Raw genomic sequence first — 23,446 nt, 5'->3', positions numbered from 1 at the left:
GTTTTTCTTATTAAAACCTTGTTTAAGTTATTTTTGAGTCCTTTCTTTTTAATGCATGATCTCCCCAGCAAGCTCTCTGCAGCGTTACCATACTGCAAACAGCCAACAGCTGGGTGACCTTGGGCTAGTCACACTTCTTTGAAGTCTCTCAGCCCCACTCACCTCACAGAGTGTTTGTTGTGGGGGAGGAAGGGAAAGGAGATTGTTAGCCGCTTTGAGACTCCTTAGGGTAGTGATAAAGAGGGATATCAAATCCAAATCCAAACTCTTCTTTTATCATGCATGCTGACTTGGGATTTCAGTGTGGAATTTGATTACCTTGTTATTGTTATTGTTATTGTCATTAACTTAACTTATTACCCATGCTTCACTATAAGGTCCAAAGGTGGCTCACCAACAATTCAAAATACAGTATTAAAAACAGTCACAAGTATAGGGTGGGTCCTAAAAGATGAATCTCTTAATATGCTTAATTTTTTTATTTATATTGATTTTACGTTATCTGGAAAATTCATTATGAAACAAATAATAAATATTAACAACATACAAATGCATTACCCACCATCCATGGAATGGACAGTCTCAAAGGCAACAATCTTTGGGGTGGCGGCATTGGCTTTGCTCAGGAGCTCCTCCAGGTGTTGGGGGTCATTATGCCGGAAGACATACTTCGGTGCTCCACTGTTTCGGATGCCCTGAATCATGGAGGCATGGTTTCCTGCATCTGAATAGATCTCACACCCTGCAGGAGGAAAAGGAGCCTCTGGGTCACCCACTGAGCCTCTGCTCTCCCCCTAACTGGAATAAGGACAAAGGAACCTGCCTTACACTGAGCCAGATCCTTGGTATGGGGGAGAAATTTGATCCAGTTCAAGTTAAGCTGTGACTCCTGCATCACAGGGACTTGGACTAGATGGCTTTTGGGTCCCTTCCAAGTCTACAATTGCATGATTCTAAATGCTTTCAAGGTGGACCTAAGTCATTTGCATTTCCCAAAGCAAATACACAAACCTAAACACAGCCATCTTTTGATATTCACCCTGTGTTGTATTTGCACTATGCTATATTTGCTACACAGGGACACGGGTAGCGCTGTGGTCTAAACCACAGAGCCTAGGGCTTGCCGATCAGAAGGTCGTCGGTTCGAATCCCCGTGACAGGGTGAGCTCCCGTTGCTCGGTCCCTGTTCCTGCCAACCTAGCAGTTCGAAAGCACGTCAAAGTGCAAGTAGATAAATAGGTACCGCTCTGGCGGGAAGGTAAACGGTGTTTCCGTGCGCTGCTCTGGTTCGCCAGAAGCGGCTTAGTCATGCTGGCCACGTGACCTGGAAGCTGTATGCCGGCTCCCTCGGCCAAGAAAGTGAGATGAGCGCCGCAACTCCAGAGTCATCTGCGACTGGACCTAATGGTCAGGGGTCCCTTTACCTTTACCTCTGCAGCAATGTATGCAAAATTGCACACACGGGTAAGTGCATAGTTAAAATACTAGGAGGATTTTGCCTTAAAATACTGATAATTTTTCAGGAGGACTTTTAAAAACTAATGTAGAAACACAAAGAAATGGATTTAAGACTGGAAAAAATGAGAGAAACCAGCACGGTCAAATTTACCCATCCTGAGTCAGACCCACTGGTCTATCTGACACAGTACAGACTCCACGGGATCCCAGCCCAACTTGGAGATGCTGGGGATTGAGCTTGGAACCTTCTCCATGCAGAGCCCATGGTCCTTCCCCTATCTTGGCTCCCAGCCAGGCCCTAAAGGCCAACCCACTGCATTGCCCCGGTTACCTGGCATCATGCGGGCCAAAGTGAAGAGGGTGGAGTCATTGGCCACAAAGCAAGAAGAGAAGAGCAGGGCAGCGTCTTTGCTGTGCAGGCTGGCCAGTTCTTGCTCCAGCTCCACGTGGAACTTACTGGTGCCAGAAATGTTCCTGGTGCCTCCAGCCCCAGCTCCATAAAGAGCCAGAGTATCCCTGGTGAGGATAGGGTGGAAGAAGAGGAGAATGAGATTTGCTCCAAAAAGGGCTGAACTCAGAAGGTGAATCACACCTGGATCGCTAAACCAGATAAGACCATGGAGACCCTTGATCAGATCTTGGGTCCCTTTTCCATTCTTTTGCAAAGCAACTGTGGGGAATCTGGTTCAGGCTGGGGCCACCCTCAGTGCTAGGAAGGGAGCATGTTCACCCTTCTCCTCCTTGCCACGATCCCATGAAAATTGCCTCCTAGGAACTGGAAGCTGTGGTTTGCCCCACCATTAGTGAAACCTACAGCTATGGGTAAGTGCTCAAAGATGGTTACATTTCAAAAAGGGGTTTGGGTTATGGGCCAAAAATTGGAAATTACAAAAATTGGAAATTACAAGATGTACCAACAGTGGAGGAATGGCAGATGAAGATGATGGACTTTTGGGAGCTAGCCGACCTGACCTGAAGAGTCCGAGACCAGAAGGAGGAGGAGTACCAGGAGGAATGGAAGAAATTTAAAGACTATTTAGCTAAATATGTTAAGATAATCTAAACAGAATTACTTGCAAGTATCAGATTTAAATATGGGATGTTATAGAATAATATGTTTAATGTTAAAATGAAAGTTAAAAAGAAAGAAAGATGTTAATTGACTAAGTAAATTTTATGTGAAAATAGTTTTGGAAAACTGCTACAATGGTATATATGGAAATTCAGCCAGGGGGATTCGAGGAAGTCACCTAACAATGTTAAGAAAAGAGGAATTATTATAGTCAGGATCTATGTTTGTTTGTTTGTTTTTTGATGTCTTCTTTTTATATTTATTGATATGTTTGTTATAAATTTGGAAAAATAATAAAAAAATGGGGGAGGGGGGGTTTGGGTTAAGCTGCATCCAGGGTTAATTCAGATCTGACCCGTTGAAATCAAAGGACTTGTTTCCATCAGTCCTAATGTGTCTGCTCTGAGTAAGATTCATGTTGGATACAATCCCTGCTAACCCATAACAAAAAGTTCCCCAGGCAGCCTACAGAGTAAGCTCAAATTAAAAGTCACATTACAATAAAATACAAAAACCACACCATGCGCTATCTTCATGGATCTGTTGAAAGAGGGTGGGCAGGCTTATTAGGATGACAGGACAGGGTCTTGCCTAAGCCTACCCATTCATGGCTGATGTAAGCTTTGAATCAGAGATATTCCTGCTCATTCTCTTACTCACTAAGCTGCCTAGAGTCGGAGACAGAAAACACTTTAAAAAGGGTTTAAAGAGGATTGGGAAAGGGCCCCAAGGCATACACACATTGATTTTCTCTCTGCCACCTTCACCTCTGTTTCAAACCAGCACATTTAAAGCTAATGGTTTCCCGCAAAGAATTCTGGGAACTGTAGTTTACCCCTCACAGATTATGTGGGCGAAGCCATGCACTTAAAAAGTGCTTTGAATGTGTGGGGTGGACTCTAGTTTACTCCTTCCCAGAGCTACAATTCCCATTATTGATTTCCTGCTATGACCCCTGACATAATGCCTCTGCAGGGCATTGTGGGAAATTTAAATGGCAACTTCTGGACCCAGACACATTTTGATGGGAAGGCCAGGGTGGTCCTGGGTCCTGGGCAGTGGCCTCAGGATGGTGAGGCTGAGCATCGGTAAAAATTGGGGCAAGAGTTCACAGCACAAGCAGCCACCCATTTTTCAAATCTCCTTCATCTCTCCAGAGAAAACAAAAGCGCTATTGTCTGTTTCCAGCCTAGGAGCTGGACAGGGGTCAGCAAACTTTTTCAGCAGGGGGCCGGTCCACCATCCCTCAGACCTCGTGGGGGGCCAGACTATATTTTGAAAAAATAATAATGAACGAATTCCTATGCCCCACAAATAACCCAGAGATGCATTTTAAATAAAAGCACACATTCTACTCATGTAAAAACACCAGGCAGTCCCCACAAATAACCCAGAGATGCATTTTAAATAAAAGGACACATTCTACTCATGTAAAAACATACTGATTCCCAGACCATCCGCGGGCCGGATTTAGAAGGCAATTGGGCTGGATCCGGCCCCCAGGCCTTAGTTTGCCTACCCATGGGCTAGAACATCTTTTCCTGTTTGCCTGACCCCATGATCATGTCAAAGGGCCATCACACTGAATTTCAAAAGTGAACTGGGGCAGGTTGCAAGGGCAATGCGGAACAGCTTGAAACAGACCATTGGAACTAGACGAGGTGTGGGTCGGAGAGAGTTTGTGCTGGAGACATTGCCGGGCAGCTGCCACTCACCGGATGGCCTGCATGACTCGAGGGTGGCGGCTCATTCCCAGGTAGTCATTACTGCACCAGACCGACACCTCACGGGCTTCCACCTGGGAGCCAGAATAGTCCTCAGCAAAGGGATAGGCGTCAGCCCTTCGATTCACGGTCTTGAAGACCCGGTAGGTGTGATCTCGCTTCTTCGCTTGGATCTTTGCCTCAAAGAAATGGTCGTACTCAAACACTTTGCCCCCTGCTAGGAAAAACACAGGGCTGGTTAACACAATCCATGGGAATCACTTGATTTCTCTATAATGGATGACTCAGCACCTGCAAGGCTAAGCTACTGAGAAGCAGCCTGTGAGAGAGGGCAGGAAGGTTATGTTTACTTGGAGTCAGGGGCAAGTTCTGATGGATCATGGGCCATGCTGTCAGACAGAGTGGCACAGACTCTCCAGGGGCTGTCGGAGGCTGTCAGTTTCTTCTCTGCATGAGTTACTGCACTGACCTCGTGTCCTTAAATTGGCCTCTCCTGGGAGGAAACTAATTTCACCCCATCTCTGCATAATAATAATAATAATAACAATAACAACAACAACAATATTATTGACAATTTTATTATTTATATGCCGCCCATTTGACTGGATTACCCCAGCCACATTGTTTGATTGGACATAATGGGTTGTATCCAAAGTACTACTATGTGAATGTCCCGTCAGTGCAAGGACTTCTGCTTGCACAATAGAACATTCTCCTCCTTTCCTCCCCTTGTACACACCCCTAAATCTTTTCTAGGGGTTCCCCCAACACTCTGGAACAGATTGGGAGAGGGTGTGGGACGGGGGAGGAGGGTGGGGAGTCCTGGTGCACAAGCAGAAATCCTTGAGCTGACACATTCGTCGGATATTGCTCTTCAATCATCCCCAGTTGAGAGTCCCAGTAAAAATAACCTGCTCTTAGAGGAGGCTGCCTGTTGTGTCTCTGTGTGACTAGCTGCTTTAAGTTTGCCTCTTTTCAATCAGACAGCATGTGTATAACATCAGGGACTGGGAGAAAAACAACAGCACAGGGTATGGCCTCCTCTAAAGGTGGGTATGCATTATTTCTTACACAACTTAAAAGTAAACTTTTTTTGGGTGGGAAAAAAGTGATAGCCAATTCAGACAAGGCTTGGAATGCTTAATTGCTAGCTCTGCGTCTGACACACACACGGCAGGTGTGTGTGTGTCACTTACGCTGTCTCCTCGTCTGAGTAGTTTTGGGAGTCCTCCCATTCACTAACCTGGCATGTTGTCCCGAATGAGGTGTGACGCTTTGTCAGAATCGAGCAACTTCCTCTTGAGGCTGCACTGCACTTCCCTTACTAGGGAAGTCCACATGCCTAGAGGGAGAAGGACGAGTGGATCACGGCTAGGGAAAAGTTGAGGATGGGAGCTCCCCCTTCCGCTTCACTTCCCCATAGGATGCAGGCCTCTTCATTCCCTACCTGACTTGAAAGGCCTGACATCTTCCTGGACCTCAGGTTTTGCCTCCTGCACAAAGGAATTCTGGCCGCTTTTGCGCTCTGACTCCATGAAAGGGCACTGTGTGGAGGGGAGAAGCAGGGGCGCCCTCTGCGCGGCGGAGCCTAGTGGGCAGAAGAAGGAGAGGAGAACCCAGCTGGTTCCATCTTTCAGATGGTGGCCCCCATAGGGACTGTACCCCACTTGGCCCCAGACTTTTTCAGAGCTGGATGTAGGAATCTGCCTTGTCAGGCTATAACTAAAGGTAAAGGATCCCTGGACAGTTAGGTTCAGTCAAAGGCAACTACAGTGGTGCCCCGCAAGACGAATGCCTCACAAGACGGAAAACCCGCTAGACGAAAGGGTTTTCCGTTTCTGAGTTGCTTCGCAAGACGATTTTCCCTATGGGCTTGCTTCGCAAGACGAAAACGTCTTGCGAGTCTTGCAATTTCCCCCTGCTCCCCCCCCTTTTTCTAAGCCGCTAAGCCGCTAATAGCCTTTTAGCAGCTTAGCCGCTAATCCTTTAATAGCCGCTAAGCCGCTAAACCGCTAATAGCGCTAATCCGCTTAGCCGCTAATAGGGTTGCTTCGCAACACGAAAAAACCGCTAGACGAAGAGAATCGCGGAACGGATTCTTTTCGTCTTACGAGGCACCACTGTATGGGGTTGCAGCGCTCATCTCGCTTTAAGGCCGAGAGAGCCAGTGTTTGTCCACAGACAGCTTTTTGGGTCAGGTGGCCAGCATGACTAAACTGTTATGTACTGAGTTCTCACCCTGGGCCAGCAGGGGGATACTGTAGATAGTTATGCAAATGAAGGATCGAAAGTGATGTTCAGTGATTGGATAGTTTGTATGCAAATGAAGGATCGAAAAGTGACGTTCAGTGATTGGCTAGTTACAGAAAATGGTTACTGTTGCATTCTAGTGGAGCTCTATATAAGCAAGCTGACTGAGCTCCTCAGTTCAATTCTGTTCCAGCTTACAAATAGAGCTGCTTTGGAAGAATCGCTGTGTCGTCTGATATGTTCGCCCACAACTTAACATAAACTGCTTCTGGTGCAACGCAACACGGTGACAGAAACCAGAGCGCACGGAAATACCGTTTACTTTCCTGCCACACCAGTACCTATTTATCTACTTGCACTGGCATGCTTTCGAGCTGCTAGGCTGGCAGGAGCTGGGACAGAGCAACGGGAGCTCACTCCATTGCAGGGATTCAAATCAACAACCTTCCAATCAGCAAGCCGAAGAAGCTCAGTGGTTTAGACCACAGCGTCACATGCGTCCCTTGTCAGGCTATGGGTGCGTCCAACTCTTTCACATCCGCACCACAAATTTAAAGCACTCTCATAACACTTTGATGGTCATAGAGAATTCTGGGAATTGTAGCTTGTTAAGGGCACTGACCTCACAGAGCAAAAGGCCCAGTGCCCTTCACAAACCACATTTCCCAGAATTCTCCATGAGTTGTATGGTATGAGTTGTACGGTGAAGGTCTCTTTTCTATCGCTTGCTCCTTAAACCGTTTCTAACTGGAGATGAAGACGACTGGACCAAAACATGTTCTGAGCCACTGAGCTGTGCTCTGGTCCTGCCTCACATAAAACCCAAACACCTTATCTTTTGGACACAGCTATTTTTCCTAGAAAAAGAGGTGCTGGGAATCACTTGTTCTCTCATAATGGCAATGGCACCAACCTGAGAGGAGCCAGTTCTGGCTGAAAGAAAGTCCTGATTTTGGATCTTTCTTTCCCTCTCCTTCCTCTAGTGTCAGGGTTGCTTAGCTTTTGAGCCAGGTCTCAGACCCAGAACCGTTTTTAAATGACCAGACTCCCTCCTGGGGTAGGAATCCCGTGTCTGGACTGCACCATGCTGGATGGCAGAAGTGGTATTCCTGTGATGGAATTCTTCCTCCATTTGGCAAATCTTTTCCCAGCTGAGCCTTTTGAGAGAATTAAAGGTAAAGGTACCCCTGCCCGTACGGGCCAGTCTTGCCAGACTCCAGGGTTGTGCGCCCATCTCACTCAAGAGGCCAGGGGCCAGCGCTGTCCAGAGACACTTCCGGGTCACGTGGCCAGCGTGACAAAGCTGCATCTGGCGAGCCAGCGCAGCACACGGAACGCCGTTTACCTTCCCGCTGGTAAGCGGTCCCTATTTATCTACTTGCACCCGAAGGTGCTTTCGAACTGCTAGGTTGGCAGGCGCTGGGACCGAACGACAAGAGCGCACCCCGCCGTGGGGATTCGAACCGCCGACCTTTCAATCGGCAAGCCCTAGGCGCTGAGGCTTTTACCCACAGCGCCACCCGCGTCCCTTCTTTTGAGAGAATTACTAAGTGCCAAAGTTTTAAAAAAAGGAAAAGGTCCTCTCTACTCTCCCCCACAACAGGCATCAGCTGGCAAGAGGGAATGGTGAAATAAGAGATCACTGGCAAGAATTGTGATCCTGGAGACAGAGTCTCCATACATTGGATCTTTCATATTTTTGGGGAGGTGGGAGTATGGAGAATGGAGGAACATTACGTGAGAGGGTCCCTATAGCTGACTGCTCCTTCCTACAAAAAATTAAAATTTCCCTGCACACAGAAAACGATCCTGTCAGGGAGAACTCTGGGCTAGAATCTTCTTCCTAGATGCAGTCTGAAATGCTACAGTCCAGACAGTAAATTTTACCACCTGCCATGGTAGGCCATATTTATTAAAATAAATCATGTAGTATGAAGTTGCTGGTGTTGTACCATTTCAAACTGTCTTGGATGAAAAATGTTACCCCACATCTAGGGGTGGGGAACAAAAAACTATCCTGTAAGGGAAAAGGATTTGAACCTAGCCTTCATCCTGACAGGATAGTTTTCTATAAGCAAGGATTTAATTATTATTATTTTAATGGAGGAGCTTTCAAGCACTGTTTATTTATCAAATACTGTTTTGCAGCCCAAAGGCCCCCAAAGCAGCATATTCAAACTACAATAAAGTAGAATAAAATGGGATGAATCCGTCGTCAGTTTCCCCTTGCCATAATATCTGGAATAATATAGCCCCAAAACACATAGTTTATCTGAATAGGTAGATCCATTCATTTCCCACTGGACTTTCATACTGCCATATTGAATTCTTCCAGATCTAATAACTGTACAAACGCACCCCCCTGTGTTGAAAGAGCGTATACTGTGTTTTGGGGGAGTGTTATGAGTACATCCACACCATACATTCAAAGTGCATTGAAAGCACATGGCTTTCCCCAAAGCATCCTGAGGATGTTTTCTGGGTTTTTTTAATGTTTAATTTTTTCACCAACAACCAAAACACAAACAGTGCACCCCCCCAGGCGGCTGATACATTGGGTATACATAATCAATAATAACATATTCAAATCAACCATATGTACAATTTTATATACGTTCACACTCCTCCATCCACAAGGTTTATTTAACTTTTAACATTTTAATTGCCCCAAATTGTTCAAACCTACCCAAATAATTCAATATCTTCTCAAACCAATCCTCCTCTTTCTCACTGACCTTAAACCCTTTCATTCTGTGTATCTTCACAGTTCGGCATTCTAAAATTATAATATTATTCAGCTTTTTCCTCCATTGGCTCACCTCTAACTCTTCTGCATTTTTCCAATCACTCACTATAACCTGTCTGGCTGCAGTTACCATCAATTTTACCCATTTACATTCCTCTTTTGTTTTTAACTCGGACTAATAAGAGCCATTAATTTAGATATTCCCACCTTCCTATCCACAATTCCCGATACCTGGGAACGGTATTTTGCCCCTCAGAGAGCTACAGTTCCCAGCACGTGTAACAAACTGCATCTCCCAGGATTTCCTTGAGGGTGTGCTTTCAGTGTGTGGACGAAACCCCTCTCCCCTCAGCTGGACCTTTTACCCAGGGCTGTTGCCTGTGAGCGCACCCACTGCCTCACCAGTATCTCCATGGGTCTCTTTTCCCTCCTGGTGGTCAGCATGAGAACGAGAGAAGGCTCGGGCCACCATCACAGGGCAGCGCTGGGCACTGCTGACCAGCAGGGGCCGACATCGCCGCAGGAAGGTGGTCAGGTCCCGGGTCAGGAAAGGGCAGCACTGGAGGATTGAGGCCATTGTGGCGTGCCAAGGTCTGGTGCTACACAAAGAAAGAGAGAAGTCAAGGGAGGTGTTGAGAGAGCCCCTTTGGCTGAGGCTATACCACAGCACCTTAGCCACAGAATGGGATCAGTATCAAAGAAGGAGCCAGGGCATTACTCACCAATGTCCAAGCAATAACCATCAGGTAAAGGTAAAGGTAAAGGGACCCCTGACCGTTAGGTCCAGTCAAGGACGACTCTGGGGTTGCGGCACTCATCTCGCTTTATTGGCCATGGGAGCCAGCATACAGCTTCCGGGTCATGTGGCCAGCATGACTAAGCCGCTTCTGGCGAACCAGAGCAGCGCATGGAAACGCCGTTTACCTTCCCGCCAGAGCGGTACCTATTTATCTACTTGCACTTTGAGGTGCTTTTGAACTGCTAGGTTGGCAGGAGCTGGACTGAGCAACGGGAGCTCACCCTGTCACAGGGATTTGAACCGCCGACCTTCTGATCTGCAAGTCCTAGGCTCTGTGGTTTAACCCACAGCGCCACCCACATCCCCTAACCATCATGTACTCACTGGTTAAAAAAGAGCTGCCACCTGGCTGGATTTGGACTGCCCAAAAATGGAAAGAAGAAGGAGTCCCAGGAAAAGAGGAACGGATACAAAAACTTGCCATAATATCTGGAATAATATAGCCCAAAAACACATAGTTTATCTGAATAGGTAGATCCATTCATTTCCCACTGGACTTTCATACTGCCATATTGCAGAAATGGTGAAACTTACAAAAAAAAATTAAGATAACAAACTTTTTAATAAAAGAATGGAAATGGTTTATGGAATATTTACAAAGGAATTGTAAACAGATAAGAACATTGGCAGGATTATTGTAACAACCTGCAGTTTCATAAGAGTATATATTTAAAGTAGATGAATAAATGAGCAAATTAAGTTAATTGGGATATGCAGAAAATATTAAAAATAAATTTAAGGAATGGCAGAAAGAGGGGGAAGGAAGTCAAGTTTTGAAATGTTAAAATGACTGTAAAATTATTGAAACGTATAAACTTAAAAATCATAAATTACACATACACACACACACAGAGAGAGAGAGAGAGAGAGAGAGAGAGAGAGAGAGAGAGAGAGAGAGAGAGAGATTTGGACTGTCTGCCCCGACCCCAAGCTGACAGTCTCACCAACACAAACATTTTGAGTGGAGAATATCTGATATGTGGCCATAAGAGCTATACTTTTGAAGCACATTCAAAGAAGAGTCCCTCAAAGAATTCTGGGTACTGTAGTCTGTTAAGGATTGCAGGTAATTGTAACTGTGAGGGGGTAAACTGCAGTGCCCAGAATTCTTTTGAGGGAAAGAATGCCCTTTGAATTCGCTTTATAGTCTGTGCACATCCATGGCCAAACCAAACATCCATTCCAGCGCTTAGGCAAATGCAGGTGATTTAAGAGTATTTTGTGAGGAAAGGGAACTCAATTTCCCCCTTTTCTCTCACCTCATTCTCTTTCCTTCCTTCTGCCTTTTTCCTGCACTGTTGGAATATTGGCTGAAAGCTCCTTGCATATGGGGTCCTGAATTTTTTCTCTCCTTTTGCTTTCATTGCTCTGATGACTCTCACAGTAGTTTTTTTTTTAAATTAATGCTAATAGAACAATTTCAATAATAGTGCCTAGAGAGAGGGTTTTCTCAATCGTGGCCACTTGTATTTAGAATGGTCTCCCCAGAAAAGCTTGCTTGCCACCAACTCTGAAGACATGTCAGCACAAGGCAAAGACGTTTTCATTTGCCATGATGCCATTTGCCAGATGTGGGAAACCACTGGCTGTCCAGATGTAGCTGAACTACAACTCCCATTAATCCTGGCCATTGGACGTGCATTCTGGAGCTGGTGGAAGTTCAGTAACATCTGGAGGGCCAAGGTTTCCCCACACCTAGCCTAGAGCCTTCCAGCATGCTGAGATGAGCTGGACTCATGTGTTTTTACGCCTTCTATTGAACTTGATTACTTTGTTTTTGCTGGTTTTGCAATTTTATTGTTTTAAGTTTGCATTTTTCTGTGTGTGGTTTTTAAGTGAATGTTGCCCTGAGAGCCTACATCTATCAAACAAACAAAATCAACTATTATTTTCACAAGAAGGCCTTCTCACTCACTCAGAAAAAAATTGTATGTTTGTTGCATGCACCTTTTTTCAAGTAACCTTAAGGCTCCAGCTTCCTTTTAGACCACATGGGATCAGCATTATCTCTCCAGAGCAGGGAGCGCCCTTTAATTAACCTTCAACCAGCTCCCTTCCTAGCACCCCTAAGGCCACCAAGTTGAGCACTGAAACATGCCATTGAGAGCTATCTTTTCAAGGTAGCAATGATTTTTTTAATGATAATTAAAAATAACCAGCTGCCTGAGTGGCACACAAGCAGATACACACCCACAGTGTAATATAAAAAGTGACAAGCTAAATCCACTTCCGCAAATGAGGATGAAGAATGCCTTTTAGTTGCTAGTGCATCTACAAAAAATAGAGGAAAGATAGATTTGTGCAGCATATAATTCAGGAAGGCAGCCATTTTTAATCTGAATGATGTGTCGTTAGAAAAACAGTCATGTAACGTGAACAATCTGGTCAGCAGGCTTTTTTGTTCCTGTGAAGAGGTGTGGTCCTGGCTTAGGGCAGAACTACCCTGTCCAACAAACACAGCTGCTGTGTGTATATTGGTGTCACACCACTGATTCAGTGCATGTCTCGACACATGTCTGGGAACCCCGGCCATGTCAGAGTTCCCAGACATATGTATATAAGTGGATGCCTTCCTAGCTTCCCTTGCCTTAAGTCCGGGATGGGGATCCTGTGGCCCTCCAGATGTTCTTGGGCTCCCAGCCCCATCACCCCTGACCATTGGCTATGCTGACTGGGTCTTGCCCATGCTTAGGCTGGAGTCCAACACATCTGGGAAGCCACAGACATACCAATTGTAATAGCTGTGCAAAGTGTAGAGCTGCCCTTAGAAAGGTCACCAGATACATTTCTATCCCATGTCCTTAATTTTCACGATTTCTTACTTACCCTTGAATACAAACTTAATTCGTTCCGGAAGTCCGTTCTTAAACCAAAGCGTTCTTAAACCGAGGTGCGTTTTCCCTACTGAGACCTCCCACCGCCAGTGCCCTTCCACCGTTTGGCTTCTGTTTGTCTTCCAAGGCAAAGTTCGCTAGCCGGAACACCTACTTCCGGTTTTGCAGAGTTCGTTGCCCGAATAGTTCGTTAACAGGACTGTTTGTAGACTGAGATACCACTGTATTGCTAAATCTTTGTATTAGTTTTTTGTATTAGAGGTTATATTATTGGACTTCGCTGGGAAGAGGGGATGATTGTTAAACTGCTCTGATAACTGTAGCTCTGGGAGGAGAGTAAGGGTCACCTAAGAACTTTCAACACCCTTAACAAACTACAGTTTCCAGGATCCTTTGGGGATATCATGACTGTTTAAGGTGGGGTCTATAACTAGCTTCACTGTGGTTCCACGAAGGGAGATGACACTGGCAGCAGGACTGAGAAAAACCCACGGTGTGTCTACAAATGTACCACCTGAACCTCTTTGCAAGTTTACGCAGAAGTAAATTGTAGGGTGTAGCTGAATTAACTCCTCTGCCTTAAGGATCCCTTGTGAATGGTCGTTCTGGGAGTAGCAGAGAGACCAGCTGCTGCAATACATGACAAGCTTCCTGTCCCTTGGATAATTGCACAGCAGAGGGAGTTTTCGGCAGGTGCAGACTTTTCTACCCCTGCAGCACTCACTGCAACAGGACAATCATGACATGCAAGGCAGGGCATCCTGCAGAGCAGGTCTGATTTAAGAGGCATTTTCTGCTTCAAAGAGAACAATCTTCCAGATTCCCAAGGGGTCAAAAGGAAGCAGGGGAGAAACCCACAGGGAAAGAGAGAAAAGAGAGCACCACGCAAGTGGGGCCCAGAAATTAGGGGCTGAAACTCAGACAATATGTGGCTCCATCTTGGGAAGGAGACCACAGGAGATGCAGGTAGTTCATGAAAGAACTTGCCTATTTTGTCACTTTTTCTTCCCTCACTTTGCCTTTGAGAGCTAGGTGACAGGCAGAAATTCTGTGGTTCTATAAATTCAGCTTCCTCCAGCATGGAGAATTTACTGAATTTCTGCCTGCAATAACGAAACATGTCTCTCCCGTATCGGTCTCTACAGCCACAGCAGCTGCTGTAACTCTCCTGTAACCCCCAAAGGCACACTATTTCATTGTCTCCCAGGACAGATGGATGCCAGCCATATAAATGATAAGGACAGAGGGTCTGTGTTAGGAGAAAGAAAGTGAGGAGGCAACGGCATTAACGTGAATGCAGAGTTAGATGGGGTCGTCATCAAGTGGGTGTGGATGTATTCGTTCACTTGAGATCTCTAGGCTGGACATACACTGTACCTTTGAAAGAATCTGCTTTGAATGTGCTTTAGCGTCAAAGTGTTTCACATGTGTTCATTCATAAGTCGGTTCCTTTCCTTTTCTGTGTCATGCTGCTGAAAATTTCCAAACCACATTAAAATGTGCATTGTTTCTACAAGTTATTCTAAACTCTGCCCCCCCCCCCGTATGCATTTTCTTTTTGTTTTGTTGTGATGGTGGTTCGGAGCAGAGAACTGTGTCACAAAATTTGGAGAAGTGTCAATACGAAAAGGATAACCATGTTTTGACCCAGGAAGTGCAACTCAGGTCTGTCGGCTTTAAAATGTGGAGCAATCAGAATCCTTGAGTGTCCCTATGAAGGCAGTGTGTGTGTGTGTGTGTGTGTGTGTAATTGTCCAGTAGCACCTTAGAGACCAACTAAGTTTGTTCTTGGTACAGTGGTACCTCCGGTTACAGACGCTTCAGGTTACAGACGCTTCAGGTTACAGACTCCTCTAACCCAGAAATAGTACCTCGGGTTAAGAACTTTGCTTCAGGATGAGAACAGAAAGTGCTCAGCGGTGGCACAGCGGCAGCAGGAGGCCCCATTAGCTAAAGTGGTGCTTCAGGTTAAGAACAGTTTCAGGTTAAGAACGGACCTCCGGAACGAATTAAGTACTTAACCCGAGGTACCACTGTATAAGCTTTCGTGTACATGCCCACTTCTTCAGATACACTGAAACAGAAGTCACCAGACCCTTATATATAGTGGGAGGGTGGGGTAGGATGAGGTTTTTCTCAGGAGGGTAGTAGGAGATGGGTGATGGACTCAATGGGTATGGGCATGCACACGGAAGCTTATACCAAGAACAAACTTAGTTGGTCTCTAAGATGCTACTGGACAATTTTTTAATTTTTTAAAAATATATTTCGACTGTGTCAGACCAACACGGCTACCTACATGAATCTAGAACCTATGAAGGCAGTATCTGTTTGCTGCCACTTAAAAGGTAAAGGTACCCCTGCCCGTACGGGCCAGTCTTGACAGACTCTAGGGTTGTGCGCCCATCTCACTCAAGAGGCCGGGGGCCAGCGCTGTCCGGAGACACTTCCGGGTCACGTGGCCAGCGTGACATCGCTGCTCTGGCAAGCCAGAGCCGCACACGGAAACGCCGTTTACCTTCCCGCTAGTAAGCGGTCCCTATTTATCTACTTGCACCCGGGAGTGCTTTCGAACTGCTAGGTTGGCAGGCGCTGGGACCGAACAACGGGAGCGCACCCCGCCGCAGGGATTCGAACCGCCAACCTTTCGATCGGCAAGCCCTAGGCGCTGAGGCTTTTACCCACAGCGCCACCCACGTCCCTTGCTGCCACTTATTCCCTGCTTATATTTCCAATGGGAACAAATATTGCCAAGGCACCCATTTTGCCAGTGTGCTCTCATCTAAAGGGACGCAGGTGGCACTGTGGTGTAAACTACTGAGCATAAGGCTTGCCGATCGGAAGATGGTTGTTTGAATCCCCGCGACGGGGTGAGCTCCATTGCTCGGTTCCTGCTCCTGCCAACCTAGCAGTTCAAAAGCACGTCAAAGTGCAGCAAGTAGATAAATAGGTACCGCTCCCACGGGAACGTAAACAGTGTTTCTGTGCGCTGCTCTTGGTTCGCCAGAAGCGGCTTAGTCATGCTGGCCACATGACCTGGAAAAACTGTCTGCAGACAAACGTCGGCTCCCTTGGCCAGTAAAGTGAGAGGAGCGCCGCAACCCCAGAGTTGTTTGCAACTGGTCTTAATGGTCAGGGGTCCTTTATCTTTACCTTTACTTCTTATCTAAAGGTAGCACTGCCAGTGGAACCTCTTAGCACTCGGGGAAGTGGGGAGTGCGCAACAGTCATTGTGTGAAACCGTGACTGCAAGTGGTGTTAAGTGAGCGCAACATTAGGGAGTGTGGGCAGTTATCCTGGATTAATTAATACGGGATAAAACGGCATTTTGTACATGTGTCATCAGAGAAATGAAAAACTAGAGCAATGGCCCATCTGACATGGGGCTCAGGCATGGGAAGGGTGTGCAAGTATGTTGGGAGTTGATAACTCCCTCTTGAGTTTAATCTGACTTGTAAAAGATACACCCTAGGCCAGCTCGGAGGATTAAAACTAAAGAACTCAAGATGCAGAGCTGCATCTTGGTCCTTAAGGGTGCATGCAAAAGATAAGGCTTGGTTCCTGGAAAATAGAGAAAACTGCCCATCAGCTGCTCCAGTCCTCCCTGATGTGGAGCCAGATTGAAAATTTGCCCCCCCCCCCGAATATTTCCTCCAGGTTCCAGTGCTGCTTCAAATTATATGCCCCAGTAACACTTTTTAAAAATACAGTATATTAGAACCAAACCACTGAACCAAAATCTTTCTCTTGTATTCTCTTGTTTTGAAAACTTTGGGTCTCTGGAATACAGAGTCAACAAAGGTCCGTATAGTAAAAGCTATGGTTTTCCCAGTAGTGATGTATGGAAGTGAGAGCTGGACCATAAAGAAGGCTGATCACCGAAGAATGGATGCTTTTGAATTATGGTGCTGGAGGAGACTCTTGAGAGTCCCATGAACTGCAAGAAGATCAAACCTCTCCATTCTTAAGGAAATCAGCCCTGAGTGCTCACTGGAAGGACAGATCCTGAAGCTGAGGCTCCAAGACTTTGGCCACCTCATGAGAAGAGAAGACTCCCTGGAAAAGACCCTGATGTTGGGAAAGATGGAGGGCACAAGGAGAAGGGGACGACGGAGGACGAGATGGTGGGACAGTGTTCTCGAAGCTACCAGCATGAGTCTGACCAAACTGCGGGAGGCAGTGGAAGACAGGAGTGCCTGGCGTGCTCTGGTCCAGGGGGTCACGAAGAGTCGGACACGACTAAACGACTAAACAACAACAACAAATATAGAGTCTATATCACTGTCCTCCAACTTGCTGCCCCCCTCCAGATGGCTGTAGATCAAGGACGAGGCATGTGTAGCTCCCCAAATATTGTTGGATTACAACTCCCATCGTCTGTGTCCAACGGGCCACGCTGGCTGGGACTGAGGGGAGCTGGAGTCCAACAGCATCTGGAGGGCACCAAGTTGGGGAAGGCTGGTCTGTATCCACAGCAGGATACAGACCACTGAAAAGAGCATTCCAAAATGTTAACTGGACACCCACAGTCCATCACAGACGCAATCAGTTTTATTGTGTGTAGCAGCTTTTGTTGAGTTGCCCTAGTGGGAATTGTATGTTTGAATTCCCCACTGCATTATAAGAAATCTCCTCAAACATCAAAGGCTCCCCCACCAACAAAACAAAACAAAACAAAACACGGAGGCGAAATAGAGCTTTCCCACTGGCTACAGTAGCAGCAACTTTCACAGCAGCTCGAAGTGCAGATGTTAGCAAAAGATAATGTTTGTGTCCATGCTGCAAAAACGTCACCTGCTAAGTTCTGCACATGGAGCTTCTCTTAAAGGCAGAAGAGCATGACAGAATGTTGCTGCCATTTTTCTGGTCACTGGGCAATGCTTGGGAGAATTCCGACATGATTCCCTGAATTAGTAAAGTGCAGCCAAAGCAGTCCACTGTTGCAAAGTGAGCTATACAAAGCTACAGAAGACTCTCACCTGAGTGTAAATATCACTGGCTACAAATCAGAGGTAGAACATGAGGAGAAGGAGGTAAGTAAGCAAATGCACAGATGCACTCTCTATTCTGCAAAACTCTCCAAAATCATGCAGCACAATCTGTAAGTACCTTTGAAAACAAAACAGGAAGCCAGATGGGAACTATGCTTGCTTTTTATCTAGCCATTGTACTTTGTGCCAAGGGGAAAAGGAGTGAAGAGAGTAGGAGTTAAAGACAAGGAATAGTCCAAGGACAGGCCAGTTCATGGAATGGAGGGTAGGTGGGAGAGGAAGAATAAGATACAAATTTATTGCATCAAAATTCACTTTAAATGCCAGTTTAAAACATGTTCCGCTATTGAGAGTTGCCTTTTCTGATAGTATTCCCTGCTAGGGTTGCCTCCTTTGAAAAAGAGAAGAGAAGAGAAGAGAACAAGGGAAGAGAAGAGAAGAAAACAAGAGAAGAGAAGAGAAGAGAAGAGAAGAGCTGTTTGACAGTGGAACCGACTCCCTTGGGAGATGGTGGACTCTCCTTCCTTGGAGGTTTCTAAGCAGAGGTGGGATGGCCATCTGTCTTGGATGCTTTAGCTGAGATTCCTGCATTGCAGGGGGTTGGACTAGATGACCCTCAGTGTCCCTTCCAACTCTACAATTCTATAATTCTATGACAGGGTCCATTGCAGAATGTTTTCTGGCTCTTATGCAGCCCTTTAAGATACAGGACCTTGGCCCTTAAAAAGGTGGAGACCCGATTCTCTGCACGGGTCTTGCAGCACACAAACCCCAAACATAAAATGCAGTGTTCATAACACAGACTAGACAGTAGGAAAGAGTACAGAGCATGATGGGGTGTGTTAAAGCACTAGAAGATAGGTTACCAAAGACATTTTCACAAATACACACATTTATTATTATTATTATTATTATTATTATTATTATTATTATTATTATTACTACTACTACTACTACTACTACTACTGCTACCCACCTTTTACCCTAAGGTCCCAGGCCAGGTTAGGACATTAAAACACAACACTGCAATATTAAAAACAACTTACAACAGCTTATGATTACAGAAATAAAGTAGCTCCTAAAAATTTACACCCCAATTGTCAAAACTCTGGGCAAAGAGTCAATAAAAATGCCTGTGTTTAAAGGTTTACCAACCTTTAAACTGGCCACTGTAGCTGTGCCTTTAATAGAGGCCTGATTAGCAGTTAATAAGGCTTATGTGCACCTCACAATAATTTCTGCATGCCGATTCCCAAAGATTCGGCTGCAGTTAAAAGTGTCAGGATTTTTTGCTGGTCAGATGGCAAGTCTCCCCATTTATACTATTTGTTGCACATGCAAATGTTTGTACTTGATGACGACAACAACATCATCATCAGTAGCAACAACTCAATTGAAAAACCTGAATGTACATTTTCACAGTCAGGATTTTATATATGCATGGCAATTCTGGGGGATGTTATTTATTTATTAAGTAATTTTTACTTGCCCCCCCCCCACTTTCTACTGAAATGGCCCTCAAGGCACCAATCAGTAATAAGAGCAACACAAAAATACAATGCAGCGTATCATAGAGACGATCATAAAATGGCCGCACGTGACGAACACAGCAATTGGCCAGTATTTTCCCTGCAGGCCAGGTGAGCATCAATGGAGCCTGGGAAGCCATTTCATAGCAGTGATGCCTCAGTCCCAAAGACCCTCTCCTATGTCCTCACATGTCTCACTTCAGCCAGTGGGGAGACATGCAGCAAGGCCTCCACTCTTGCTCCAGATGGCCAGGTTGTGACATTTTGGAATAGGTGGTCCATAACAGTCTGGGGCCGAGGCATGTTCATTGGGGATCACCTGTCCCCAATATGTGGCTTCAGGGCTTTAAAAATCAGAATTTCTGCTTTGACTTGGGCTTGGGGACAAATTGCTAGCTTATGAAGTAGCAATGAGCCTGGAATAATAATAAGATGCCAAAAATGCACATATATATATATATATTGGCATCATGTGTGAAAACGAACTATTAGAAAGAGACAGGGATATTTCATAATATACAGTGGTACCTCAGGTTACAGACACTTCAGGTTACAGACTCCGCTAACCCAGAAATAGTACCTTGGGTTAAGAACTTTGCTTCAGGATGAGAACAGAAATCGTGCGGCGGTGGCAGTGGGAGGCCCCATTAGCTAAACAGTACCTCAGGTTAAGAACAGTTTCAGGTTAAGAATGGACCTCTGGAACGAATTTAGTTCTTAACCCGAGGTACCACTGTAAATGGGTTGGGAGGGGAATGAAGGTTAACTTCATAAGGTGAAATAGTGCGTCAACGGGCTGCTTTTGATGCTTTTAAGATGCACTGAGACTAGGAGCCAAGCTGCGCATTGCATATCAGATATGTGTTCCAATCTCCCGACATTTTTGTTTTAATAATAATAATAATTTATTATTTATACCCCGCCCATCTTGCTGAGTTTCCCCAGCCACCCTGGGCGACTCCCAATCAAATGTTAAAAACAGTACAGCATTAAATATTAAAGCTTCCCTAAACAGGGCTGCCTTCAGATGTCTTTTAAAGATAGGATAGCTGCTTATTTCCTTCACAACTGAAGGGAGGGTGTTCCACAGGGTGGGCGCCACTACCGAGAAGGCCCTCTGGCTGGTTCCCTGTAACCTCACTTCTCGCAAGGCCCTCGGAGCTGGATCTCAGTGTCTGAGCTGAACAATGGAGGTGGAGATGCTCCTTCAGGTATACAGGACCGAGGCCATTCAGGGCTTTAAAGGTCAGCACCAACACTTTGAATTGTGCTCGGAATTGTGCTTAGTTTTAATTAAAACTAAGTGCTGGGAGCTGTGATCCCAAGAGGAATGGCAGGGGTAAAGGATTCCTTACCCCCTCCCCTACTATTTATTTCCTGATCAAAACTGCCTCCATCCAGCTGTTTTTCAATTTGCACAGGAAAAGATACTGGTACCCATATCTTTGCAGTGGGGCATCAGCATAGAAACCAAGTCCTAAGGGCTGAGGTCCCTTTGCCCCCCGCCAATAAAATATTTGAGGGGGCTGCCTCCCCAAAAGTTAATGGACATTATCAATCAAATGGTGTGCAATTATACCTGCCCTCCCAATATTTTATTTAAATTGGCACATCTGGGCATGAGAAAGCAGCTGTGAAGCAACTCAGGGTGGAAAAATAGCTAGTTTTTTTATAGTTAGCAGCATCCTTGTAGCTGTTTTTCAAAGACAATTACATGCCTCTGCTATATAATGTCTGGTTTCTCCCTAAAGGAGAAACAGTTTAGTTATGCCGTCTAATATAAAAATAAAATGAAATAGGAAAGATCAACCACTCTTACCTCCTGGATGGCAACTACCTTTTTCAGGACAGCCCTTCGAGAAAGGTTTGAAGACTGCTGGGCCAATGAAGATTCCCAACTTTTGAAGCCACCATTCTAGTTGTCCCTTTGATAGCACTGATCTAAGCAAGGATAAGGGACGTGGTACCTTCCAGATCAATGTTGAACTCCAACTCCCATTAGCCTTAGCCAGCATGGCCAATGTTCAGTAATGATGGGACCAACAAAATAACGGGATGGTTACAGGCTCCTCATCCCTAATTTACAGCCATAAACAGATTACAGTGTTGAGCTCCATACCTTGCAAAGCTTTGCCTGTTGATTCTTGGAAATCAAGTCTCAAAAGCAAGCTAGACTGCTTGTTTCCCAGCTAGTTGGTAGCCCTGAGGCCAATGCAGTACACAACGCCCCCCCCCAATTCCCTTCTTCATTTTTGGATATTTAGTGGAGAAGGGAGACAGCCAACACTCCTCTGAGAGCCTGCATGGACCTTAGGGGCTTCCAGTCGCTGGCCCTTAATTTAGGTGATAGGGTGGAGAGAAAAGAAATGAACACCGACAGGTAACAGCAGAAACGCTGTGTGCACACTAAAAAGCACATTCAATGGACATTCTTTCCCTCAAAGAATTCTGTGAAATGTAGTTTACCCCCTCATGGAATCACAATGCGCAGCAGTCCTTAACAAACTACGGTGCCCAGAATTCTTTGAGAGAAAAAGGTGCTTCGAATGTGCTTTCGCAGTTTAGTATGCTCACAGCCAAAGAGCTGCCTCCATTTTTATCTGTTTTCATATTCAATGAGAGGTAGAAGAGAGAGAGAATAAAATCCCAAAGCGTCCCATTCCCCCAGCCCTTTCTTCCTACCTGTTGACCTGCACTGAAGTCGAACAACTTCTGAGCAGTCTAGTTAGAGAGCTGAGAAGTCCGCTTGGATCTGCCTCTCCCCACCCACCAGCTGAAGGCAGAGATAAGGCAAGTTCATGGCTGAGGAGGAGATACGGGGAGAGAGAGGGGAGTCAGCCATGTCACAGGGCCAGGGCGGACTTCTATAGGGAAACTTCAGCAGGGCAGAACAATACAGCAGCTGTGGCCTGCCTCCTGCGCCTTTTAGCAGAGATTTAATACCCAGGAACCAGTAAGCGACATTTTTCATGTCACCGGGCAAAACACTATCATGTGCTAGGAGAAAAGCAGTTGGCAGGAAAAGTGAGATGATGGAGAAAAACAGAAGCTGAGTTTAGTTCCTCTTGCCTCCTTTCCATGAAGCAGTTAGGTCGCTTTTGACTCTGGTAAATGGTAATATATATTTACTTCCAGGACTTCAACATTTGGCATGCCAGTCCTGCTGCATTTGGGAGTGCTCCTGCTCATTCTGCTGAGGGAGTGTCCAATCCTGGCACCCAGTGAAATGTGGCCATATTGTGGGCACCTCTTGTGAGCACCAGAGGAGGCCCTGGTGGGCACACTGGTGCCCATGGGCACCCTAACCTAAGCAAATTCATAGCTGAGGTGAGATTTGAATGGAGGACTTTATAGTTCATATATTCCACTGCTAATAAATCTAAATCTTCCACCATCAATCTGAGTAGCTCACAACTTTTCCTCATTTAAGAAATTATTGAAAATTCATGCTTAGTTTTCATTCTTGCTTTTTCTTCATGATCCTTCTTCTTTTTTCTTGATGGCCATTTGTCCTGTTATTCCTCTAGCTTCCTAATTCCTTTTTCCCTTTGTGTTTTATTTGATTGTAAACCTGAGGGCAAAACCACGTCTGTTTTAATATTTTTATGATGCCTGATAAGCACAGTATAAATAACGGGTGATAATTTGATGCATCTCTCTCCTCCAGAACACACTTTTCTCCATTCTTCTCCATTTTTCTCCATTCTTTGGCAGGTGCTTGAGGAAGCGATCTTTCTTTCCCTTATATTTGGGAAACAATGAAGTTGGAACTATAAATGAAGAGGGGCCGCCCACAAACACTTTGGTGGCACGCCCTGTGAAATGTGTTTGCTGTGATAGGTGATGACGACAACGGCACCATCTTGAGGAAAAATTGGAGACACGATGCCTTGAAACAGGGCTTCCTCACCCGAGTCTGCTTTTCGCATCAGTGTTAGCAATGAGATGTTGTGCACACACTTCTGTGTTCTTCCACATAACGTAAGCCACAGTACATAAATATATCCTGCTTCCTCCCTGTTGCTTCTTATGAAAAGTTGTGT

At 45.6% G+C, this 23,446-nt stretch overlaps 1 protein-coding gene across 3 annotated transcripts in view; it reads right to left on the bottom strand.

Annotated features, from left to right (window-relative positions):
- ALAS2 (5'-aminolevulinate synthase 2) overlaps positions 1-22,193 on the bottom strand; it is a 33,063-nt gene extending 10,870 nt beyond the window's left edge. The window contains exons 1-7 of one of the 3 annotated variants that reach the window (XM_053372024.1): positions 22,086-22,193; positions 9,653-9,849; positions 5,702-5,842; positions 5,498-5,596; positions 4,246-4,471; positions 1,790-1,974; positions 563-742 (exon numbers count right to left, since the gene is read on the bottom strand). In XM_053372024.1, coding sequence (XP_053227999.1) covers positions 563-742; positions 1,790-1,974; positions 4,246-4,471; positions 5,498-5,596; positions 5,702-5,842; positions 9,653-9,827 — 1,006 coding nt within the window. In that variant the 5' untranslated portion in view covers positions 9,828-9,849; positions 22,086-22,193. Of the gene's footprint in view, positions 1-562; positions 743-1,789; positions 1,975-4,245; positions 4,472-5,497; positions 5,597-5,701; positions 5,843-9,652; positions 9,850-21,222; positions 21,341-22,085 lie in introns of those variants that run through there. The other 2 variants (XM_053372026.1, XM_053372025.1) reach the window with 2 other exon arrangements.
- Between the last annotated feature and the right edge of the window lie 1,253 nt (positions 22,194-23,446).

This window comes from Podarcis raffonei, chromosome 17 (genome assembly GCF_027172205.1).
Source record: "Podarcis raffonei isolate rPodRaf1 chromosome 17, rPodRaf1.pri, whole genome shotgun sequence".
NCBI lineage: Eukaryota > Metazoa > Chordata > Lepidosauria > Squamata > Lacertidae > Podarcis > Podarcis raffonei.
This window is presented reverse-complemented; position numbering and strand designations above follow the sequence as displayed.